This window comes from Dreissena polymorpha, chromosome 4, assembly GCF_020536995.1.
Source record: "Dreissena polymorpha isolate Duluth1 chromosome 4, UMN_Dpol_1.0, whole genome shotgun sequence".
Taxonomy (NCBI): Eukaryota; Metazoa; Mollusca; class Bivalvia; order Myida; family Dreissenidae; genus Dreissena; species Dreissena polymorpha.
This window is the reverse complement of record NC_068358.1, coordinates 52,641,143-52,666,695: the sequence shown is the minus strand read 5'-3', so window position 1 is coordinate 52,666,695 and position 25,553 is coordinate 52,641,143. Positions and strand designations below refer to the sequence as shown.

Here is a 25,553-nt window from a genome sequence, read left to right as displayed (position 1 = left end):
TATTAGAGTCCGTGGTATATGTAAATGAAGAAATAAAGATGAAAACTTGCCTCTTATCATTTGTAGGTAAATTTTATGGGTTACCAAATATTTTGCCAGTGGGCTACCTGAAAAATAAGACATTTTTCGGACACTGGGAGATGCATCTCAAAACAAAACAAAATCCTTTGTAAAAAGAGAAATTTTAAGTAACAAAGGGCCATAACTCTGTTGTTGACAGATGGGTTTCTTCGTTCGCCATTTGACTTGCATAATCCTCTAATAAATATACACTTATACCAAGTTTCAATGAAATCTGCTTAGCAGTTCGCGGAGGTTTCTCCGAACACAAAAATGTGGTTAGTTTTTAATTAAAAAAGCCATAACTCTTTTTTTAAATGGATTGCGATTATATTTGACGTGCATCGTCCTCTATTCTATATATGCACTCATACCAAGTTTAAATGTTAATCTGCCGAAGCAGATCCTAGATATGTCTCCCGACACAATATTGCTCCAGACGGACGGAAAAAAAGATAGCGCAAAAATAACTCTGTTTAATTATAATAAATAAAAGCAATATGCATATAATGATACTTCTTGTTAAAGTGTTATTTATAATTGCGTTACCTACGTTAAGTTAAAAAAGCACTATATAATAATCCTCAATTATCCAAAATCACATGGTTATGTCGGATGTACACGTGCTACCCATTTAATCACATTTACTTAGTAAACTCTCTTCTAACTTTAAGGTTAGTTTCAGTCTCACTCTCTGGACAGATGAAGGGAATACAGAACTCTGCTACCTGCTTGGAGACCGTTGCTACGTGCCAGATGGATGTAAATACGTCAACGGCAACGCCCTTGCTACCGGCATTCATTGCCCATTATACCCGGTAAAATATCATATCCATTTAAGCCAGTTTTGTGGTAATGCAATATTAGTTATGGATAGTAGTGATGTGTTTTAATTAAAATCCAACAAAAATCCCCCCTTTAAATGTCCTTTAAAACAGGTAATCATAATATCATACCCGTTTAACTGATGATCATGTATTTCAAGTAAAACATAATTCTGCATTTAAATGCAAGCATTTTGGAGTTTTCTAAATTGTAATACATGTTACCGAGACACTCACTTAAACAAATATGCTGACGCAAAATAGTTAACTTACATTTATATTTAACATCGAGTATCAACAAACGTTGCTTTAAGTATGTAAACTACTGAACAATTCGAAATAATAAATATTTAAAGCCCATTGTGTTTTTACTTTTTGCTATGAGCTTCCTCGACCAGTATACAATCATGATCATTCTAACCGTTGATTATAACGCCATGTTAAATTAAACTCTCTGATTTTAAATAGCATGCCCGTTAAAACTGGTGATCATCATTCCATACTCATTATAATTGTGATTTATAATATCATCTGTAATCCTAAAACCATGCAAAAGTATAACGGTAATCATCAGTCCATGCCAATTTAGGTCGAATTTCATAATATCATGCGCATTTGGTATTATGTCCATTTAATTGCAATCATGATACCATGACTATTTAAACCCGAAATCGTAATACTGTTTTCATTTAAACAGGTATGCATAATAGCATGTCAATTGAAAACGGTAATCGTAATACAAGGTCCATTTAAACCGGTAATAGTGATATCATGAACCGTAAGAGCGGTTATCATATTCATGCCACTTAAGGTTCATGTAGAGGCTTCATTTTGAAAAATGTGGGACCCCTAGCATTGAACTCAAATTTGACTAAAGGAAGAGTGCCACATTGAAAATGCTTACATATTTGCTTTAAAGGATGTTTTTCCTTCAAACTGCTACCAATTTTGTACATCAACGTATCATACAATCCACAAAATCAATCAAAATACAAAGCGATTTTAACACTAAAATATACATTATTTTCAAAAATCTGAATAATGTTTATTCCACGTATTTCGGCGGAAAATTATAAAACTAGTGAATAATATCGACATTGACGAAGGCAAGTTACGCTTAAATAGTAAAAAAAGTTTACATATCTAGAAATATCAAAACTCGAACAAATGTCATTTCTTCACCATGGGGGCAGCCATTTTTAAATTAATAAAATAGAAAGAAACATGCTAAAACTCACTCATCGCCTAATTAACATTGCAAACGGTTGACGATGACAAATGCATTGGATTGTAATCTTTCTGTTGATGTTTGCAAACTGCACGAGCAGACCTCATAAACACTCAAAAGAATAACTATGTAAATAGCATTTCACCAATGTTTACAATTGTTGTCGAATCATATGTATTATATTATTGCGCATAAAATAGTACGCTTACAGACTGACAGAAAGATCGATACGTAACTCCGTTCAATTCATCACGGTATACTATTCTATTGATAATATATAATAATACATCGCTTTAACAATCTAAAAGTAGAAATAATTCTTTTAAACGGAGTTTTTAATTACGAAAGTGAAAACAACGGAAGTTGGATGGATATTCTGTGAGATGCACTTCGGCTCCAGAAAAACAATACACATAAACTAAAAATGACGTGTGGGTGGGCAAATTTTCAACTGGAATTTTTTTTGAAATAGGGTAAGTGATGATATCTCTACGTGGTCATTTCTGTTATTTAGTGCGATCTATTGCTGATTAATGTTAATAGTTGTTTTACTAGTTGCCACCCAACTGTCAAAATAAGTATGTGTTTTCTCAGGTATGTGTATACACATACCCGGTTTTCTCACCACTGCACGTGGTTTCGACCGATTTGTTTTGCACGTTTTTCTACGGAGCACAGCGAGGGCCACGCTCTCAAAATGGGTAGAAATAATCGAAATATAAAATCAATCGGTTTGCCAATTTCTTTATGTTCCTATACAATTTTATATGTCGTCTGCAATCTATTTAAATTTGAGATGGTTTAAAATTTGCAATTTGGTTGAGAGGTAAATAACAAAATTGGTAAGCCTTTGAAATAGAATTGTGACTCTTATTATCCACCATACCTGGATTTTTAAAAAGTAGTTACGTTTTAGTTATTTTTAGAACTTTGTTTAGGAAATTTATCCAAAAAAGGCAGTTGAATAAAAACTCATTTGTTGTTTTATGAGAATAATTTTCTGTGAAATGTTGCTAACTTGACCTTGTATATGTATATAGCTTTGTATTTATTCAACTTAAGTAAGTGCATATCCTTCCTAACTTTAGATTGAGATTTTGTAAATTAGTGTAAAAATGTATTGGTTTTAAACCAAAATATGAATTAAGCACACAAATATTGAATGTCAAAAATGTGTTTATGTTATTCTATCCGTCTTTAGCTTTAAAATGATATATAGTTTGACCATATTGTACCACATTGAATGAAGAAAAACCAAAGCGAAGTTTTAATGAATTGTATCCCCCCATGAACCTTAAAGCCTGATTTCATAAAAGGATGCCCTTTAAACGGGTAATTGTTCAAATTGTCCATTAAATGGCCATCATGATACTATTGCCATTTCAGCTAGGAATCGTAATGCCATATCCATTTAAACGGGTCATCATTATATCATCCTCATCTAAAAAAGTTATTATAACCAGTTAAATGTGCTTATATGACATCATACCAATCCAAAGCTTTCTTTAACGAAGAATTCGTCAGCATTAATAACCTTTAATTAATACAATTAACAACATTGATTTGGTTTAAACCAATTATTTATTTACCATGCATGCATTGAAAGCCTTAGCATTATTGAAACGCATTTGAGTCCGTTTCTCGGTTGGCATCGGTATTTAGTGCCTTTAGTATAGATTATAAGAACTCTCCAACTGTGAGGATCGAGCCCTTGACGAAACTTCCGGTCGAAATACACCATTTCCACTTCGCCAGGGCGACTTGATATTTGAATTCGACGAAAGTGTTGAATTCGGAAGACACTTACCGCCCACCCATCAGTGCAGAAGAAGTGACCAGCTTCAAGTTCTTGGGCGCAAACCTGTCAAAGGATGGTACCAGTACCGCTGATGTCCGAATAAGAATTGACATGATTACCCAAGCGATTGCCGGGCTGAACAAGTTGGGGACAAGCAGTTCAGTCAGCTTCCGAACTAAGAACAGACTCTACAAGTCCATCATAGTCTTCCTCCTACTCTTCAACTGAGACATCAGGACGCTTCACACGGACTCAGAACGCAAGATACAGGCATTTGCACATATATGTCGCAGAAGAGTGCTCCGCATCTATTACACGGAGCACAATACTAAAGAGTACGTCCGGAACATGACTGCAAAACCTGTTGGCACACAAAGGCCCCTACTGGCGACTGTCATACGACGAAAGCAGACTTGTTTTTGATATGTCACCATGTACGACTCTCTGTGCAAGACTGTTTTCCTGAGCACGCTACAGGAAAGTCGACGTCGAGGCCGTCGGAAGAAGAGCTGGATGGACAATTTTTAAAAGAGTGGACATCCCTTCCCGTTGATGAATTACTCTCAGAAGCACACACCAGACCTGACTGGAAGAGGATCTCTGTATCGTCGTCCCTCATTTTCCCCAAACGGCCAAAACGGTCAAGAGAATGATGATGCTGATGATATTTTTCTTAAAAAATCGTTCATTCAAAATTAATAATACTAAACGAACAGACATGTGTTACCGAGTTTGATGAACAGGTTAACAATAATGGTAACGTACAAACGTTTTTATATTGTTGTCTTGTAGAAATTTACAGTTAATTTACACATTTGATGCATACGCAAGCGCTGACAATCGGTAGGACGATAGATAATCAATAATTTGACAAATAAAAAAACGGTTATATCAGAAATGCTATAAATCAACATTACTTCAATGTTTTTCAGGGGATCTACAATAAAAGCCTGAGTCTTTCTTTTCCCCCGTTGCCCTTCATTGTTCGCGGGAAGTATACGGTACACATGAGTCTCCGAGAAGAAGGAATTCCACTCGGATGTTTGGAATTTACCATCTGTTTAAAGTATGAACACATAGTCTCATTGTTGAACCACTTGAAATTTAAGATTTCTCGTTTATTACATTTGTTTTCTTTCATATCATCTTTTACCATAAAGTTGCAATTCTGTTTGTATCTGAATATGAATATTAAATAAATATTGGCGTATCTTTGACTGATCTATGCGTATTCAAGATTTGTTTAAGGTGTATTGCTTTGGTGTAATTGTTTCCTCTGTGTATGTTTTTGTAACTACCATTTGCTTACATTTATATTTTTTTAAACTCTTATCTGCCAAAATATGTGTGTATTACTATATATTATTTATTATACTGCCATTATTAAACAGTTGTAACAAATTTGTATTCCGAGATCCAAAACGATCATTATTATAAACCGTTTTATTTCAGAGATTTTAAGAGGATCCATTCAGGTTTAATAAACACAAATCTTGGAAAACATCGAATAAGACATGTATTACACTATATTTGAAATAACGTAACAAAAACAAAAATGTTTTTTCCGCGATGTTCACTATTTTATTTCAACCATACTTGTATTTCAGCCAATGCGACTACAATGCTCATTAAAGCCGTCTGAAGGTGAATCGCAATCATAATAACGCTAGGAATCCTCCGAGGCACAGAACAATGACAGCACTAGAAACGTATCGTCCACGTGTGTTGCGTAACAAGACCTCAGTGGCACTCTAATGACATGTTCTTAAGTGCTTTGCGGTTTACCTTGGCTTGAAGTGCGCGCAATTAATTTTTACTTTACTTTGTTTTAATAGACTTATTGTGATTTTTACGTGTTTTTTTTTTTGCCAAAATCTAAACAGGCGTTTGAAGGTACAACACATACATTTACGCATTCATTATTATTATTTTTTCTAGCTGTAACTATTGCGTTACCTTGATATTTTATTGGTAGAAATAATTTCTTTTAAAATAAAAAGACTATAAACTGCAACTGATGTTGCTTGCAATAATCTAGAATAAAACTTGGTTCCTCAATATAACCTATCCAATAGTAAATAAAAAATTGACGAGATCAAATAAATTAACACCCCAAAAACGATGTTATACAGTTTCTATGTTATTTTTACAAAACATAGCATAGTGGACTATCATGTTCTAATCAGTAAATGTAGTTCGTGTCATAAATTCTTTAAATTATGCTGTATTGATCTTCTATTAGTTATTCTGTATAAGAACATTTGCATATCATATTCGTATGTTTTAATATTATGAAAGGCAAACACATACTTGTTTTCTATCGATGTTTAAAAAAGTGACCTTGCAAAAAGAACGCAATTGGATCTTGTTGACTAACTTGTGGTCCTTTTCTTCTGTTCGCAAGTTCTGACGTTGTGGGGTGTTTATAACTTAATGAAAATGACAGATTGAATTTTAAAGTCTGCAAACATATGCATCAAATGCAGCTATTTTAAGTAGATAATCTTCATTTGTCTTGTGTTAACACATTGCAATAAATCACTGGTCTAGATTTATGGACAATCACAATTCGCTTATGTATAGTGGCTAATGTATACATGTTAAATTCAACAGTGCAATACATTAAATGTCAAATTTGATGGCACAAAATATTATTGAAACGCTTGATGTCTGTCTTTTAAGAAAACTTTAGGTTGCTAAGCTATGTGATATTACATTAGTTATGTAAATAATATCTGTTTTATGATAAAATGATACTTTTCGTTAAAAGATCAGTATTTTCAACACTGGTTTGAAACATTAAACAGTCAGTCAAAGCTTTTTTACAATAAATTGTTGAAACTGGATTATTAATAGAGAAATTACAATTGAGATATGCCGGATAAAAATGTGCAATTATAAAAAAAATGAGAATATGCTCATATAGCTTACAAATAGTACGAGATAGATATATCAGATTATCACTTTCTTCTATGTTGTCCAATAAATAAAAAAATCACATCACTGGCAGTTCAAAATCATTATGCTATGTCAAAGTAATTAATAGTAAAACCTAGTTGTACCTAGACATATCGCACTTGCAAAAAATACATCTTCGCGAAAAAAATGTGGTACATGAATTACCAGACCAGAACAACATCCGTTGTCCTGGTATTAGACATACTCTTTGACTACAAATATTTGTTCGTATTAAAGAGATAGACATCAGCAGTGACAGTATAACCATTTTATGATAAATCAGCAGTGACAGTATAACATTTTATGATATATTATGAGCTACACATGAACGAGCTACGCAATCAAAATCAAGATTTCTATAAACACGTTTATGACTAAAAGTTGAGTAAGCTTTGTTTTACACTGCTTTACATTCTATTCTATTTATGAGTCGAGATTTATGGTGATGTGCACGATGAATCACACTGATTATATAATATGCATAATACAATGTTGAGTTTCGTTTTATTCAGTCAGTTTTTGGCTATGTAAATCACGATTTCAGTGATTACCACAAAATCGCCTTCCGGTTCTACCTCAGGAGGTTGTATGGTGTATATCGAGCAATGAAATGTTAACATTTACTTCCGATTATGAAAGGGGACATATGGTTTCTTGCGATGTCAGTTTAACCTTGACTCTGGATGTGATCGACATTAGATTTAACATCACAAAAGCCGATGCCATTTTTCAGTTCGCTTGCAGAGAGATTTTTCGAACTTTTAAATAATATGGTTAGATATTTTTATCTTGGATGCCAAAGCTTAAATGATATAACATATAATTACTCAAAAACCAGTTATTAATTGGTAGATTTTGTTTTATGTTGTTCACCTAACAATTAAATGTACATTTACATTATGTGTTATGAAAGATATGATGGTCGCTGTTATTATTGTTGAAATGTGCTGTTGATATTCGGAGATTGCGACTCAATTTACAATGGATCATTATTACATGGAACCAAAATATTTTGTTTGATAGATCAGAAAGTCACGCAGTTTATCGACTCTTCAATATTCGTTCGGCATAGCTTTAAAACACATCATTTGACATTTGTTAATACCACATCACATGCCCTGGCAATTGTCGGGTAGGCCAAAACGAATAAATTCTTGTACTTAAGTTTCTTTATAAATTGTAAGGGATGCATAATTTCGTTTCAATATTAATAGAAGTCTGACCAGGAATCTTTTTTATTTCACATTCAACTCTAATAATTAATAACACCAGTTTATACCCCTTAATATTAATACATATGCTCGCATATTGTCCTGGCATTGTCAACGACAGTCCTCTATTTGCTTAAAGGCTTTTTCTCATCCTGCATGTTATATATCTTATCAGAATTTGGAACATTTGACAGTTGATATGAAAATATGGAAGTTCTTATGAAAGAACCTCGTTTTTAGTGTAGACACGAATTCATTTCAAAAACATTACAGTTTCTGTATCTTAAACCAACACGGGGATAAGAATGAGGCCTCTTTAATAAAATACATTATGTATGTGTTAATAGTTGAAACAATCAAATGTCTGTTACATCAATGGCATTCTTAACTACATACCTATTCTAAACGCTATCTCGATACCGATATATGTAATAGAATTTATCGCTAAACAAAAACGTGTGTCTACGTGTCTTATTAAAAAATCTGCACAAAATAACCCTAACTCTAACCATGCGTATGATTTGGATTTCGACTTTATACACGGAAACTATATTCAATTGTATCAAACTCAAACATAGCTGATGTTTATCGATATATGATAAAGTTGGTCGGGTTTATAATTGAATCATAACATGCGCATTAAAATGCCCGTTTAAAATATACCTACAAGAAATGATATGTATCCATAAAGTGAATTTATGGCTTTTCAAAAGTACAAATATCGCCTATTGATAACAATAAAGTACATGGATTATTTTATAAACTACTTTTACGTCGTATTGTTCATATAAATGTAAAACTGCAACTGTGTTGTCAATGGATACCGCCTCATGTCTGGTAGCCGGTGGGTGACCCTGAGTGTTCAAGACTGTTGAGGTTCGTGTATAACACAGATCTATATAACATACAAACATTAATAGCATTATACATACAAATCAAAGCTACTAAAAGAAGCACAGATAACGAAATCATTTCGGCTCAATCATGAGTTTAAGCGATAATATATGTAAAAACTGGTGAGGTTCTTTTTCCAAAGAAATACCAACAACGGTAAACTTTGTATACAGCAACTATTAAAGTGCAATCGAACGCGTTTAAACATGTACGCACATTTATAACAGGAAATAAGCATTCGCGTAAGAGTTCTAACCGTAAACATAAGTAGAGATAATTGGCAGACCAATTGCATCACTTTTAGATAGCCATATCGGCTCTGATTATATAGTTGATAGCGTTTTAATTGGCAGTTGATGGTTCAAACGTGTAGTTTTTTTAAATAAAGGTTGATTCTAATTTTACTATACAATTAACATTTGTATATGACGCAAAAGTCTTCAAGCAATATATTGCGATAAACAATTAAAAAAAAAAACATAAACAAAGAAATAATTATGGGGCCCACAATTAGCCAGGCGTTAAAAAGCAAATTCATTCAAACGATTGTCTTCAGAAACAGTCAGGCACACGTTAATAAAGAATGAAAATCTTATAATAATCTGTCTCAGAAACATCCACCCTACCACATATTCTATTTTTCCAGCGAACAAACATCATAGATAACACTTTGATATATTCAAGTACACCTTTAATACAAACATAATTTCAGTAATTGCCATTTGTGGCAGATATGATTATTTTGTTGCAATTGGATTTTCAGATATTTAAATAAAACTTTTCTTTGATAACAAACGTGTGTGTAACTTCTTTCAGATTTATTTTAAGATTATGTCATTGTTCGGAAAAAGAAAAAGTGTGTGGTACATTTGTTCATTCAAAAGCTTCTTTCAAAATATCATAACATCGTGTTATATCAGGAAACAATGTTTGCATTTGTATAATTATAGTGAAGAGTTGTCTTTCTTTGACTAAAAGTTCTCATGATACCGAACACAATGAACTTTGCTAAGGTATTCGGAGAATTGTCTCTATCCATATATGAATTAAAGTAGCGTTTTGCAACTTAAAATTGCACAGATTCTTTCTGAACGTTCAAGAGGTCGAACATCGAGCCTTGCCCAGTCTGTATCACTTAAAATGGTAGGTACGCTGTTGACAACACAAACACAATAATCAACCAGACAATAAAGACTACCCGTACGATTAACTATTGGGTCACCGCTTACAAACGGTCAATTACAAACAAATCGGGTGCTCAAATCGGTATAATTATGCGTCGAACCTCGCTCTTAGCCGAGAATAATGCACTTAAACATATAACAATTTTCCCATAAGTATTGCTATTCAAATGAAAAGCTTACACAAAATTCAAATTCGTTTTGATTGCAATTAAATTAGTCAATAAATTCACATTCTCTAGAATAACAGAAAATTAATTCTTTGACGCACGATAAAATTAATTAAATACAAATAACAATTTAAATTTTTGTTGACAAGAGTACACAAATTATCATCATATAGTAGAAGCCCCAGATCATCGAAAAGTTTCTCATGACGTAGCCCCAATGCAGGGTGTAAACATAAAATTACATAGTTAGGATATGTATGCGAATATTACATTATTGTTAAATTGTTTTTTTTAACTGTTTCATTGTTCTGTGTGGTATGAATAGACAAAGCAAAGATCAATTGGTGCAGCTGTTGTACAGATCCGTCCAAACAACAGGGGTAAAAAATTTTAGGCTTATACGAACACGAATTAATTATTTGAATCTTTTAGCGGAGGGTACAATAGTGACCATAAACAATAATGACAATCAATCATGGTTAATAGTGATCTTCATCCATGTTCTACCTGGCACTGCTGTTGGATCTAACATGGTTAACCTTGGTAGCCCATTAGCGTTTCCATTTCTATGTCTAATGACAGTATTTATGATATTTATTATGATGGCAAAATTAAAGAAGACGATGAAGAAGAAGACAGTTGACAATGATGATGATTGTTTATCTTTAACCATAAAAACTCATGTTTCATATAGTGATTAAAACAGCGCGTTATTCCATTCAGTTGTATACCATTATTGTCGTATTAATTCTTTGGAAATGATAAAGCCAACCAGAGTGTACTACTTTTTGCTTTTGATGGATGTCTTATTCGTTGATGACAATGATCGACCTTGGAGTTGTTTTGACTGGTTATAACCTATCTGGGCTAACAGTCAGCTGTCATTCACACGGTAGACAGGAGTATATTGTCCAAATAGATTGACATTTGATATAAGTTCCTTGTATGTGCATAGTCATTTGTGGTTGCAAATACCATTATTCATTTGTAAAAATCCGTTTTGGGATATCTGTTTCGCTTATGGTACAATAAAATTTCCTGTTATCTTTGCTTCACTGTTTCATTTACAAATGAGCCATGCTGCACCGGCTATTCATGGTGTTGATAATTTTGATGATTATATTTATTATGGGATTAGAAACAATTCAGGTATATTTGTGGTGGAGGGGTAATGAGTGTGGTTGAGTGGAAGTTGTACGCTATAGCAGTTATGCACTTTAAAACTGTCATGTAAATTAGTATTGTTATTAGAGTTGTCATCGTCGTCATCGGCTTCGAGATGAAAAAAAATAATAAATACAATTTCTAAAAAAAAACACTAATGCTCATACTTTTACTTATACAAAAACACCAATAACTTAGAATAAACATTATGCTTATAACTATCGTAATAAGAATTTTGTACTTTTTTGTTAGAGTCCAGTTCGGGAAAGCGAAACTTTGAGTTTAGGAACTGCAATAACACGGAAGTTCCAATTTTCTTCAAAAACATCGATATTTTGCCCGATCCCTTGGTGATTCTAACAGAGAAGTGGCTCTTAAACAGGACTTTCGACATCCTTGTGACTAAGTTAATCACCAAAATGGAGGTGCGTTTTTATGCCTCGTATAGTCATTGATTGCGAAAGTTAAAATAATTATCTAGATGCATATTTAGTCATGTTGCTCAAGGCATGTAAACATGTGGCTGAATAATTGAATAATAACAAAAGTGTGAGCTTAAGGTTTAGAATGTCGAAATCCTATGGAAATGTCCCATTAGATTCACGTCAAACCTATTAGTACAATATAAACCAATAGACAGAGCATTGAGTGAAAATAGTACACCCAAAGTATGTTCTTTTAAGGAAACTTCAATAATAATCGAGTCCCATATTTTTTAGATGTGTTCAACAATTTGAACTTCGGTATGTTTTCTCCATAATTTTAATATGACCCCTCTTACCCTTAAACTTAAAGTTTGCAACTACAAATATTCGTTATGAAGCAAATTTAAATGCATCAATTTCCTATATCCGGGACTGTGTAAATACGTGTATGAAGCCATTATACCGATAATCAACTCGTTCTTACAAGTTTATCTGTTTGTTAGTTATATAATTTATACTACTTAAACCTTCATAACGCAATAATTAATCCAACTTTATCAGTGCTTGGTGAAATAGTTAAATATCTTTTATCACTGAGGTGAGTTTCAGTCTCACTCTGTGGACGGAAGAAGGGAATACGGAACTCTGTTACCTGCTTGGAGACCGTTGCTACGTACCCGACGGATGTATATACGTCAACGCCACCGCCCTTGCTACCGGCATTCATTGCCCATTATACCCGGTAAAATATCACATCCATTTAAGCCAGATTTGTGTGGTTATGCAATATAAGTTATGGATAGTAGTGATGTGTTTTAATTAAACGCTGCAAAATAAAACGAAGGCAAATTAGCAAGCAGTTAAGTTTGTTGGCGTTAACCTTTGGGCTTATTATTAAACGGATCAAGTTTAAACGCACATCTTTCTGAGCGAGTGTTTAATTGAACTAAATGAGCGTAAAAAGTTGTATATTTAATAAAAATACTTTAAAATGAAAATTAAACGTTAAGGCGATCTACCTACATTATTTTGGAGACGTTAGTGCAGCGTAATCTTTTGTTTTTCTTACATGGGAAACGGAACTGTAACTAACAGGATACTATCGTTGATTGCAATAGAGTGAGGTTAGGCACCCCAAATTATTGGCATTAAACGTTTCAATGCGTTAACCCAGTTTTAATCATTTTGCTGTTTTATGTCGTTTAGAAGGTATTGCCCTGCATTATACAGGCGATAGGGTAATGACTTAAAAATAAAAAATAAAATTACGGTATTCACCAGCATTTGCCTCCGGATAATGTTTTTGGAGTAAGGTATTCCTTTATAATAACATCTTTAATCTTAACATAAAAAATAACGAATTTGAAATCTTTTCATTCAGTAAAGACGCCTTAATTAAAATATAAAGTCTTCATTAAACAATAATCAGCAATCAAATGACAGACATTAGAAACATCCACTATGCGTTATTATACGTGTGAGATAGTATTTTATTGTTGTAGTTAGTGCAATATTTTATAAGATATTTCACGTAAATACGCGTTTTAGAATTGTAGCTACAAAATTAAAATTAATCATAATTGAATACGTAAGTCAACATAATTAAATACAGGTGATGTCGCTATGGTAAGCAATATCCTTTACTGATATTAGAAAATTCAAACTATACACTACAAATTAACTACAAATACACCAAAAATCAGCATAAGTTGAACTTTGTTTTCAGGGACCCTACAACAGACATTTCGGTCAAGAATTCAACCCGTTTCCGTTTATTCTTCGAGGGAAGTACACAGTGCACATGAGTCTACGAGAAGAAGGAAACCAATTGGATGTTTGGAATTCACCGTCTGTTTCAAGTACGCTAAAATGTATTTTCACCTGTTGTTAAGTTCCACAACATATATTATTGAGTTTCGTTGCTTGTTCAATTTTTAACCAAGAGATTAAGTGATAATGTTTGCTATTATCGTGTATCATAAAGATTAAATTCTGCTCCTCAGGTTACATCCAACCCCTTCTATACGCCTACATGCATATGGAATAAATATGAGCGACAAAGTCAGACATGCGCACGCGTAAACCTGTTCAAACCCCTTATCCAAATAGTTTAATCAATCGCGCAAATGGCTTGGCCAGAGTTCATTCATGTGTGTTTAAAATGTTATGTAATTGTGTTAAAATTGTATGATTATGTACTTATATATTTTGTTTATTTTTACCTTCTTTAAGACTTATCATCCAAAGTAGATTTTAATGTACATGTTTTTAATTTAATTATATCCAAATTATCATATACCAACTAGTATATTGAGAATCCTATCTTCGGTACTATATTTGTGGTTAACAAGAGTAAAGTCGAATCAAACAAATTGTGCACAGCTTGTAACACAATTTAACATGTTATAATTTACACTTCACTTTAACTACTTCTATTTCAGCAACTGTAACTACAATGCCGACTAAAATGGTCAATATAAATAAGCATTGACTGGTGGATACATTTCTACAATAGTTCTATAAACACACGAATGTACAAAACAAGGATCGTACAAGAAGCGAAACGTCCACGTGTTTAAAAAATAATGACACTTCAGTTGCTCACTAATGACATTTTTAAACGCTTTGCATTTTGAAATGCATGTCTTAAAATTACTAAAATGATCCAAACATTTGTTAATGTATAACATGTCCGTTGATAATGTTTATAATGAATGTAATCACTATTTCGATATAATTGTTGGGTTGAAGGAACTCATTTTATTTACATGTACTTTTAAGTACGCGTTTTAATATTTACCTGTGTGTCACTGTAAACAAAATAAAACTGTGTTTTATAAATCAATATGGCTATATTATTTCTGACACAATAAAAATAAATGCGTAATGAAACTATTTGTGCAATACTTAACTTATAATTATACACAAATAAATGAAAACACACTATTGATCAATTCAACTTGATCACAGTATATATAGTATGTACTTTGTATTTCATAAAAGTATCATTTTACGTTACTTCACACATATTATTAATTTAATGTAAACTTATAATGGCAAAATAGAAAAAAATTGAGTACATCGCTCGTAACATAAAGATTATGCAAAATATAAGTAACATTACGGACATTATTGTTAAAATTATCATACGACATTTATACGCGTGATATTACTTGAACAACAATGATGAAACTAATAATAGTTTTAGTGATAAAACTGTAGATAATTTATAATTATATTTCGTTTAGATGATCGACGATTGGGTTATACTTAACTTAAACTAATACTTCTACAAATGTTTACAATAATATAAAGTATCCCGGGTAAATAACAATTTTCAAACGAGTGATTTTCATTTCATGCAAGGTATCTTCCATTTTTATAATATACAATTAATGTACAACGAATGACTTGATATCCAAATCACTGCCCCTTTATTTTGTGTTGACAATCATGTTTTTATACCTTCCAGTTTGATTGAGCTATGTGTGTGCAAGCAAATATATTCAAAATCAAAGAAAGCATTTATAGTTCAGAGCAATATACGGCTATAAAACGCCAAAACGGCCTTTTGTTGAGAGAAATTGCTTGCATATGCTTGGTGAGTTTGCCTTAAATCGAGTATTGTTAGCGTACTGTTGAATGAAGATTGCATTATGTTGGGTAAAACTGGCATTATACGTTAGATCGAGTAAACTTTGCATAAAATTTTGTGCAAATGCAAGAATGTTGGACAAAATGGCATTTTGTATAGTTAATTTGGCATAAGGTTGAGTCAACCGAGCATTGGGTTGAAAAAGTTTACCTAACATTAAGTGTTTTAGGTGAAAACGGCATGAAAACGGCATGACATGTAGTCAAGATGGCATTGTATTGAGTCAAACTTATATTATATTTGGTCATTATGATATAATATTGAGTACATTTGGCATTGCTTTGAGTTAATACGGCAGTTTGGGGGGGTTAAAAAGCAATTTGTATAAGTGAAGGTTACACACTGTTAGGTTAGGTTTACACAAGTCTGAGTTAAGTTGACACTATATTAATTCAAATAAGCATCATTTTGGGTATAGTATTTTAGTATCATCATTTAGTCTAGCTGACATTATGTATGGTCAAGTTAGCATTAGGTTGATTTTATTGGAATTATGTCGAGTCAAATTGACATTGCGTTGGGACAAGTTTATTTCAGGTTTAGTCCAGTAGGCCCCTATTCAGGATGATTAGTTTTTAGTGTGAGCGTTAGCTCACGCTAAAGTAGAGAGGCAGTTTTGAAAATAAGTATGCTTTAACTACGCTAGGAAAGACAACTGCAGCTAGTAAAAATAACCACTGCCTATTTACACTGTAGCAGACAGCATGTATAAGGTTTAAGAGCTTGTTCAACGATATTGTCCAGTCTAGTGTTTATATTATAGATTGTGCGACGACAATTGTCAGTTTATCATTGAAATCTGTACCTATTGGCTGCTTTCCGGGAAAACGGGGCTTAATGCTGCATTAAAAGTCTGGCATGTTGAAAACATTGTTGCTCAATTACTTTAAAGAAAATAAATACAGTATGAGATACACATTACACAACATGTACATGAGTATAGGCTTGTTATTTTTTAGCAAGGAAACACAATTCTAAAGATGGTTGCCAGTGCAGCAAACAATTGTGGAAAAAAGAGACATATTGTTGTTATTTTGTTTAAGTTATCTCTATAACATAATATGAGGATAAGCAGTGCACACACATCTCGACCTGTGCTTTAAGACACTCTCTTTATAAATTTGAATGTGTTGTGTTCATTTCAAACTTGCGATATAAAAAGCTATAACATACTTTTGTAAACTGAAGTGCGTCTAAGATTATGCAATAGCGAACACTTTCAGTGCCTTCAGCGCTTTGATTATTAGATCAGATCAAATATGTACAATGTTTGGCAAGTTGACAAGAGTTATTTTCGGTTAAGTTGACATCACGTTGATTCAATTCGACAGACGGTCATAACAAACGCCACACATGCTGAGTGGTTTTTATGTTTTATTACAAGTAATTGATGTGAGATGAACTGTTTACCGATGACAGTCGCTTTACCACTGGTCTATTGATTCTAAGAACTTATCATAAAACAATACAACACAACAGTAAATGATATTGGCCGAATGTTTATTTCTTGTAGGCAACATCGAAATACAATTACTTGACTTAAAGTAATTACCTCTAAAACATTGTAATTTTGCCTAAACATACTGGTAATTGGACTCAATCGATTTCAATTCAACACAGCATTATGACAAGTTGACTCCACCAACTTGTTTTTTTACCTAACAAAACGCTAACTTATCGAAGCCTAATGTCACATAGATTCAATGCAATGGCAAATATACTTAATCATATTGCCACTGAACTCAACATTATGCCAATTAAGACCAACTTCGTTTCATAGCAACTGAAAATAATGCATGATTGACCAAATATTATGACAAATTAACTAAGGTTAACCACTATGACAGAACCCAATGATACCTTTACCTCATCCCAAACTTGACTCAACCGAATGGAAAATTTGAATAAACGTAGAGCAAACTTAAACCAACATTAAAACAACTGGATTCATAAATTCGGGCTTGACTCAAGTAAATGCCAACCAACCTATATCCGTTTCTTTAAATAAAGCAGTTGCTTTGTGTTCCTTTGATCCGTGTACTTTCCTCTTCAAGTTTGTGTATATACATGTGCTCGCCTGTGTTGAAAGCAGTATGTTTATAAATTAAATTGTTGAGATTATCTGATGATAAACAGCTGTTGTGTATTTTTAACATAGATCAAAGAAATATTAATTATAACAGCTCCGGCTGTAAATTTTTTGCTGTATTTAACTTGTAAATTGAATACACGTGTTGGGGTTGGGTTATTAATTCCATAAACAATAAACATTCAAATATTTCGACGAAAATAAATTAAATGCTACATTTGCAAATCAATGTGTAAAGTATATGTCTCCTGATTGAACATATTTGAAAAAAAGGTATTGATGCCTCGAAGCGTGTAGCTATGTTTATACTATTATTAAGTAAATATTCGTGTTTGTCAGAAAAACAAAGGATAAAAGTCAATTTTTTGAAATCTTTTATTGTTTCTAAAATATTTGTTAAAATTATATTAACTTATGCAGTGATTTTTCCTCTACGAGATGCATGATTAGTCTTTATGACGTTGAATGTATCACTAGATGTCCTAACCCCTTGTCATAAACGCCCACATATTTGTCCTATTAAGCAGCCCGACGGCGATATTTTCTGCACACTTCTAGCAAATAGTTAATCATAAACTTAATATGATAGCACATTAATCGCTGAATAGAGCCATCAGAAGTATTGCATTTCGAAACCGTATGGCTCAGTTACTGAATTGCGATCGAATATAAATTGCCACCAGGGCATGTCCCAGTGCACACAATATTCCCGTAAGCAATCATATATTATATGTTGTTGTTTTTCATTTTGTTTTAAGTTGATCCTGGATATAATACTACAAAAGGTTTTTGCACAAATACAAATTGTACTGACATTAAATAGCCTATATGACCCGCGTCATGGCAAATCAGTCTAATGCCATAATGGGCCAGCGTAGCTCTTTACAAGCCTGCGCATCAGTAAAGTCTGGTCAGAAGCTACACTGTCCGCTTTAAAGTCATGTGAAGTGTCATTGTCTTGGGATCAGACCGCGCGATTGCCAGTGATTTCTGTGCCTGATGCATTAAGGATTGTCCACTTACACTGGAGAGAAAACAAGCTTGTGGCAATTCATTGCAAATTTCTGATTTACTTTATTTCTTCGGTATTCATCCTGTGATGTACAGATGATTTCAAAGTGTTATTTTGGTTCCCGTCAAAGATAGATTAGACATTAAATTAAACATAAAGGGTCATCAAATAAAAAGCATAATAGGAAAAACTGTTTCATTTTTGTTAATTTAGTATTGTACCGTTGATAAACTGTTAGTAAGTGGTGAACGAAATGTGCTTTTCGTCATTATAAACGATAGAATATACAGATGAAGATTTGTTTTAAAGTAAATATTAACTAATTTTAACTGTGCACAATGCATGCATTGAATAAAAAGGTCTTATAAACATGCAAGTATATATGCAAATAGAGCTGATGTTAAGGTAGCAGCTAAATGCCTTGCAATCATTATCAAAATAGTTGTTGTACATAAATGTTGTATTCTTACCTATATGAGGTTATATTGTTAGTATACTACAGGGGATTAAATACAAGTAAATACAAAAGAATGCCATATAGTCCAAGTACACGTTCACATTATTTTCAAAAAATGAAATAACTTAGAGCAATATCAAATGAATCGTTTCATAATCATCCATCAAAATATAAATATAATAAAGCTTTAAGGTGTTATTTGGACAATAAGTGTAGTACAAAGATATTTTGATTGTCAATCGCACAAGATCAAATACCATATCGTTTTAAACGTTTTTCACCGGTAAATCCGAAAATACGGATATTGCAGAGTCAAGGTGCAGAATCAACGGGGTTTTTAGGGGTTTACACACGGGCAGGACAGTATGTAATCACGCCGTTAAGAACTTTATTTTTGCAAATATCTCAAGTAATTGAAATACATTTGCAAAAATCTTTAGTGCATAAAAAAAATTCTTGCAGTTTGTGACGATATCTTAAGTTATAAGAATAAATCCTTGAATAGGTCTGAAATCGGTGACAAAATTTCACGTTTCGTGACACATAACCGTGTACAATGAATGTAGTACAAATGGAATTTTTGAACAAGAACACATGCTTATTAAATAAAGTAATTCTGGTGTATTTTACATTGCCATAAGCAGCATAAAAATCTGTATTTTATGCACAAGTAGAAATTCTTAAGAAAACTTGTTTTAAAAAGTTATGTGAAATAAAGCACCACTTACCGTCGTTTTAATCCGTAAATGGTGGAACCCCCAAAAGCCACGCAATCATGAACTGGGGTGAAAATATGAAAAAGTCAAAGCGCAAATGGCCCAGTTGAATCGCGTTAGACTTTGCCGTGAATATGCAGATGTTATCCCAACCGATGCAAAACATACTCAACATCTTTTTGGGTAACATGTTATTTTAGTTTGCCTCTAGTCATGTTATTAAACGCATTTTAAATTATGCCGTTTTTCAAATTAAAAACAAATGAGAACGCGATGTGATATTGCTCTTGTTTTGTAACATAAAGAGCATTCTTGGTCCTTGAAGTTTGTACTAAAATTATATGTGAATATTTTTACAATGACACGTCTCTGTACAGAGATTATAGGATTGTGCCATTTTAGTTTAGGTAAGTATCGATTGTCGAGCGCTGCCGGCAAAATTCCAGAGTTTCAACCATTCTGCTTCAAGAACTACCGAAGTGGACATTTCTGAGATCCTTAATTCTTATTAGAAATGTTACGCCATTATTCATTCAAAATGGATATCAGAAAAAGTAATTTGAATATCCTTATAAGAATAAATACAAATTGAATAAAAATTACATAAATATATTTCAATAAAAAACTCGTATAATTTTTTATTCAAGCATAGAAGGAAATCATACAAGAAGATCGAATGTTTTTGATTGAACAGTAGACATATGTATCAGGAAAGGACTGGGATAACTGATTGAGGGTTGGTACATCAGTGGTAAAACAATACATGGGTTCATACTATCTGCTAAACAAAATCTACATTTCTTTATTTGTGTACGTTTATGCTCTTCCTTAACATATGTACACAACGAATATAATGCGGTTTTAAATAAACAATGTATCTTCTACAACTATAAAAATGTAGTTCAACATATCCAAACAACAACAAAAAACATTTGGTAAATTAAATTTAATACTATTTCCGAAACAAAAATAATTGGTGCAAATATAATTCTCTAGGTTAGGCCCACAAATTACGTCAACATACATGACAATAAGCAAATCAACACAGGTAGAAATACATAGATTCTCTATGTTTATTACATTTCAATTCAGCCTACTTTTTCAGAGTTGTAGATCATTTCGGATGGACATCGCTAGTGTTTGCACGCTTGTGCAAACTATAAAAAACTTTTCAAACAGGAAAAGTATGCATACAACGTTGCACAAATGCAGGTAGGTTGTTGTGTTTATAATATGATGAACTTGAATCATTTCTGCTGTAAAATTTATCATTTGGGTAACAAATGCTAACACTTAAGTTCTAACTTATCTCGCGATATATTGTAAATATTCTTTTAAAATGAGAACTGGTGTATTGAATGCAAATGTGGAGTAATATGATGGCCTTAGTGAATGTATAACACCTTTTACTATACTTTAGTTTGTTCACGTTCGCATTACTATGCATGTGCTTATTGCTTATATATTTTCAGTTTTGTATATATGACGATGAACTGGAATTAAAAAATATATTTCAAATACAATAATTTGCTTTAAGTGTTTCATCGTGTTTCATCATAAATGCCACTTGTGGCTCCTGTTTCATACATGGTTATCCTGAGACTTATTATGAAACGTGTATATTCAGGTCCATTTACATGAATAGTGTATGTGTTCGAAGCATTAGAAAGTGACGTCTGTTTATCACGCCATCTACATAAAGTATATGTTGACTTCAATAAATCCAACTTGTTGCTACGTATACGATTTTTTTGTAATTAAAACCATTCGCATAATAAAAATTATCATTCTTACGACCATATCTAAGTGACCATGTCCAGCATGACGATTTTATTATATTCGTATACATCAGAGCAAGGAAAGAAATACAGCTACATTGTATATATAGCATCTTTCCGGTTAAATCATTGATTGTCATTTTACACGAGAACCTCCTAACTCATCTACTGTAGGTTTTGTAGTGGGAAGGTCCATTTAAAATTCGTTTTTATCGTTGGTTTCATTATAATTTAGAAATAATGCATCACGGCACTACGCCTTTTTATTATATACCTGTTTAATGCTTTTAACAAAATACAGGTTGTATCAAACGTTGAAATAAAAAATCCCGTATTACGCTACTCGCTGTTTCCAATTCCGTATTACCATACTAGCCGGACTACTTCGATCGATTTAATGACGTCACATTACACGAACCGAAAATAGAAATATTTTATATTACGAAATATATTACGTTGTACATCGTGTGACGTCATTTCTGTGACAAATCACAATAATTTTATCTAAATTCTGTAAGGACATGTCGGACGTGGTGTTTTTTATCAGTAAACAATGCGTTAAAAACGCATTTTGGAGTGTGTGTTTATCATGCCTAATGTATATTTCGATAGGAATACAATAAAATAGTGTGGTTTAAACTAAGTTTCGATAAAGACATGGAAGATAGAAGTGCAAGTGCATATCGTTTACACGTTTTTGTTATAAACATCGGATTAAAGTTGTCAACTTTATTGTTATAAAAAATGGATTAACGATGGCATTAAGGTAAGCGTGTCGGAAACCTGGGTTTTCCCGTTTCGAATGTTTACACGTTAATTTACATCAACTGTATTCATACGCGTCTTAAATAAACTATGGCGTACCGTTTTAGTCATTGTTTTGTCAGTTTTGTTTGAGTAAAAAATACATTTGTCAACTGTTTTCGTTAGTTGTTGTATATAATAAAAGGAATATTACGCTAGTCAATTGTTCCAAGAGTTTGTATCACTCTAGTGGCATGTGCTATTTTGCATCACACTCGAGGCTCCGCCTCTCGTGTGATACGTCATCACACAAGCCACTCGAGTGATACAAACTCTTGGAACAATTGACTAGCGTATTATTCCGTATATATTATATAATGATACAACTTAACCGTTCTATAACATGGTCAAAACAAAATCAATGATTGTCTACTTGCCCCCTAAAACTCCCCCTGCTTACATTTAAAATCAACTTCTTTATAAAACCCGACGGCAAAACTGTCTGCAAATGGTACAGTTATTAATTAAACTATCCATTAAATATAGCGATTTATCTATAAACAATGTCACAAGGAATATTGCGTTTCAAAATAGAAACTGAATGATATCGTTCTAGAATAGATTGAAATGAAGTTAATTTTTCGATTTTTTTTTCCATATCTTCTTAATTATTGCATACACGAAAGTACATGGAAGTGAAGTGTGTAGGTTTTGCAATTTATCGCGTAAGGTTCATTGAAAAATACCTGCTCTTATAAAATTGCATGCTGTCTGTTCATGCGACAATGCTAATAACTTGTTTTTTTGGTGACAAAATATGTTGATAATTTGTCATGATGACGTCCGATGTCAATGTTTTGTTTTGTGTCAAAGCCGATATGAGTATGGTGTAGCGTATGCATTGTTTTATTATCACGTGTGTTTTAATATTTACGATAAGCGTTAACATAACGTGGTTTCGTATGATGTGTGTATTCTTTATTATCACTAATGCAGTCTTTTTTATTTTGTACCTCTTTTCCGTTGGCGTAACGAATTTTCTTTCCTGTTGTATGTCATTTATTTATTATTGTATTGCATACTATGTTTACTTTTCCCTTTATTTTGACGAATGATACAACAAATTAGATTTTTATTCAGATAAAGGAACATCCTGTGGCCGTGATCAAAAGAGCATGCACAAAATCACAAAACACTTACTAGATGGCCAATCTGAAATAGCTCTCCCGTCTGGCAAAAACACCCGATGAGTTAGCACAAGCTTTCAATAATTTTTTCATAATAAAGTTGAAGGTATCAGAAAAGATATCTCTGAACATGCCCTATCTCAAGCAAATTCAAAACAGAGTAATGATAATAACCCAACAGCAGAAACATGCAGTTTGACACATTTCCGTCCGACATCTGAGGAAGAAGTTGAAAAAATCATTATGCAATCCCCAAATAAATCTTGCGAGCTTGACCCTATTCCAACTTGGCTCCTGAAAGAATGCAAAACTGAACTGCTACCAATACTTACACAAATCATCAATCTTTCGATGGAAACAGCAAGTGTGTCAAGATCCTTAAAACAGCACGTATAAGACCTTTATTAAAAAGCCCACCTTAGATAAAGAAAAACTACAAAACTATCGCCCGGTTTCGAATCTGCCAAATGTTTCAAAATTATTTGAGAAAGTTGTCAGCAATAGAATAGATGAACATTTGACAGAAAACAATTTAAATGAAGAAAACCAGTCTGCATACAGGAAGTTTCACTCAACAGAAACAGCTTCATTAAAAGTTCAAAACGATGTCCTACAATCATTAGATTAGAAAAAGGTCACTGTCTTTGTTATGCTGGATCTCTCTGCCGCTTTCGACACCATCGACCACATAACCCTTTTAAACCGCCTCGAACAACAGTTTGGCTTTGCTGAAAAACCTTTACAGTGGGTAGCTTCCTACCTATCTGACCGCTTCCAAACGGTGAGCATTGACGGCAAGGTATCAGAACCACTGCTGCTGACCTTCAGCGTACCCCAAGGATCTGTGTTAGGCCCAAAATTTTATACCATGTATACTAAACCTGTTGGGGAAATTCGCAAACAACATGGACTAGGGCATCACTTCTACGCCGATGACTCGCAGCTCTACCTTTCCTTTGAACCCACCGATGGAGCAGCCCAAGACGAAACACTAAATCGAGTTGAAAAGTGCCTCCACGATATCATCTCGTGGATGAATACAAATATGCTCAAACTTAACACCGACAAAACCGAGGTCATAGCATTTTCAAGTCAAAACAACGCCAAGTACGTAGATGGTTTAACTATTAAAGTAGGGGACTCGACAATTAAACCATCGCAATACGTTCGAAATCTCGGTGCTTGGTTAGATTCAAGAATGAACATGGAACACCATATTAATGCTATAGGTAGATCATGTTTTGGTCAGATTAGGCAAATAGGTCACATCAGGCAATATCTTACACCAAATGCCACAAAATCTTTGGTCAATTCACTTGTCACGTCTCGGCTAGACTATTGCAATGCACTGCTGTATGGAACACAAACATCAGCAATCAAGAAACTACAAAATGTTCAAAACACTGCGGCGCGTGTTATCACAAGAACATCCCGCTATAGTCACATAACACCGATCCTAAAAGAATTACACTGGCTCCCAGTAGAAAAAAGAATCCACTTCAAAATAATTACCAATGCGTTCAAAGCCTTAAATGAACAATCGCCTGTATATCTGAAAAACCTACTTGAAGTCTACGAACCAATGCGAAACTTAAGATCAAAGAACGAAGCGACTTCATTAGTGATTCCAACGAAAATTAATCCGTATCATACGGGGAGCGAAGTTTCATGTACGCTGCTCCCAAACTCTGGAACTCACTTCCATCAAACATTCGAGGTTCTTTAACACTGAATTCATTCAAAAAGGCACTGAAAACTCACCTCTTCCACCTTATAACGATCACCCTTGCAATTAATTTAATTTTGTCAGGATGTACACACATACCGACGGACCGAATGACAAAAGGGAAGCCAAACTTTTTAGGGGTATGTTCATTAATTCATGTTACTAGGATGTAAAAAACATGAAGTATTATACTAGTAGGTAAGCAAATGTTCACGCACGCCCGGTATTAATGTTCTTGTGAACCAGCCATGAAACATATTCAAAACATTAAATGAT

General features: G+C 33.2%; 2 protein-coding genes across 2 annotated transcripts in view; both read left to right on the top strand.

Moving 5' to 3' along the window:
* The window catches only part of LOC127876121 (ganglioside GM2 activator-like), an 88,418-nt gene that overhangs the window by 31,902 nt on the left and 30,963 nt on the right, over positions 1-25,553 (top strand). The gene's annotated exons all lie outside the window — the stretch shown is intronic.
* LOC127876130 (uncharacterized) lies at positions 11,742-14,662 on the top strand. The gene is made up of 4 exons (XM_052421125.1): positions 11,742-11,913; positions 12,512-12,655; positions 13,640-13,772; positions 14,355-14,662. The coding sequence occupies exons 1-4, from the start codon at positions 11,908-11,910 to the stop codon at positions 14,402-14,404; spliced, it is 333 nt and encodes a 110-aa protein (XP_052277085.1). The 5' UTR covers positions 11,742-11,907; the 3' UTR covers positions 14,405-14,662.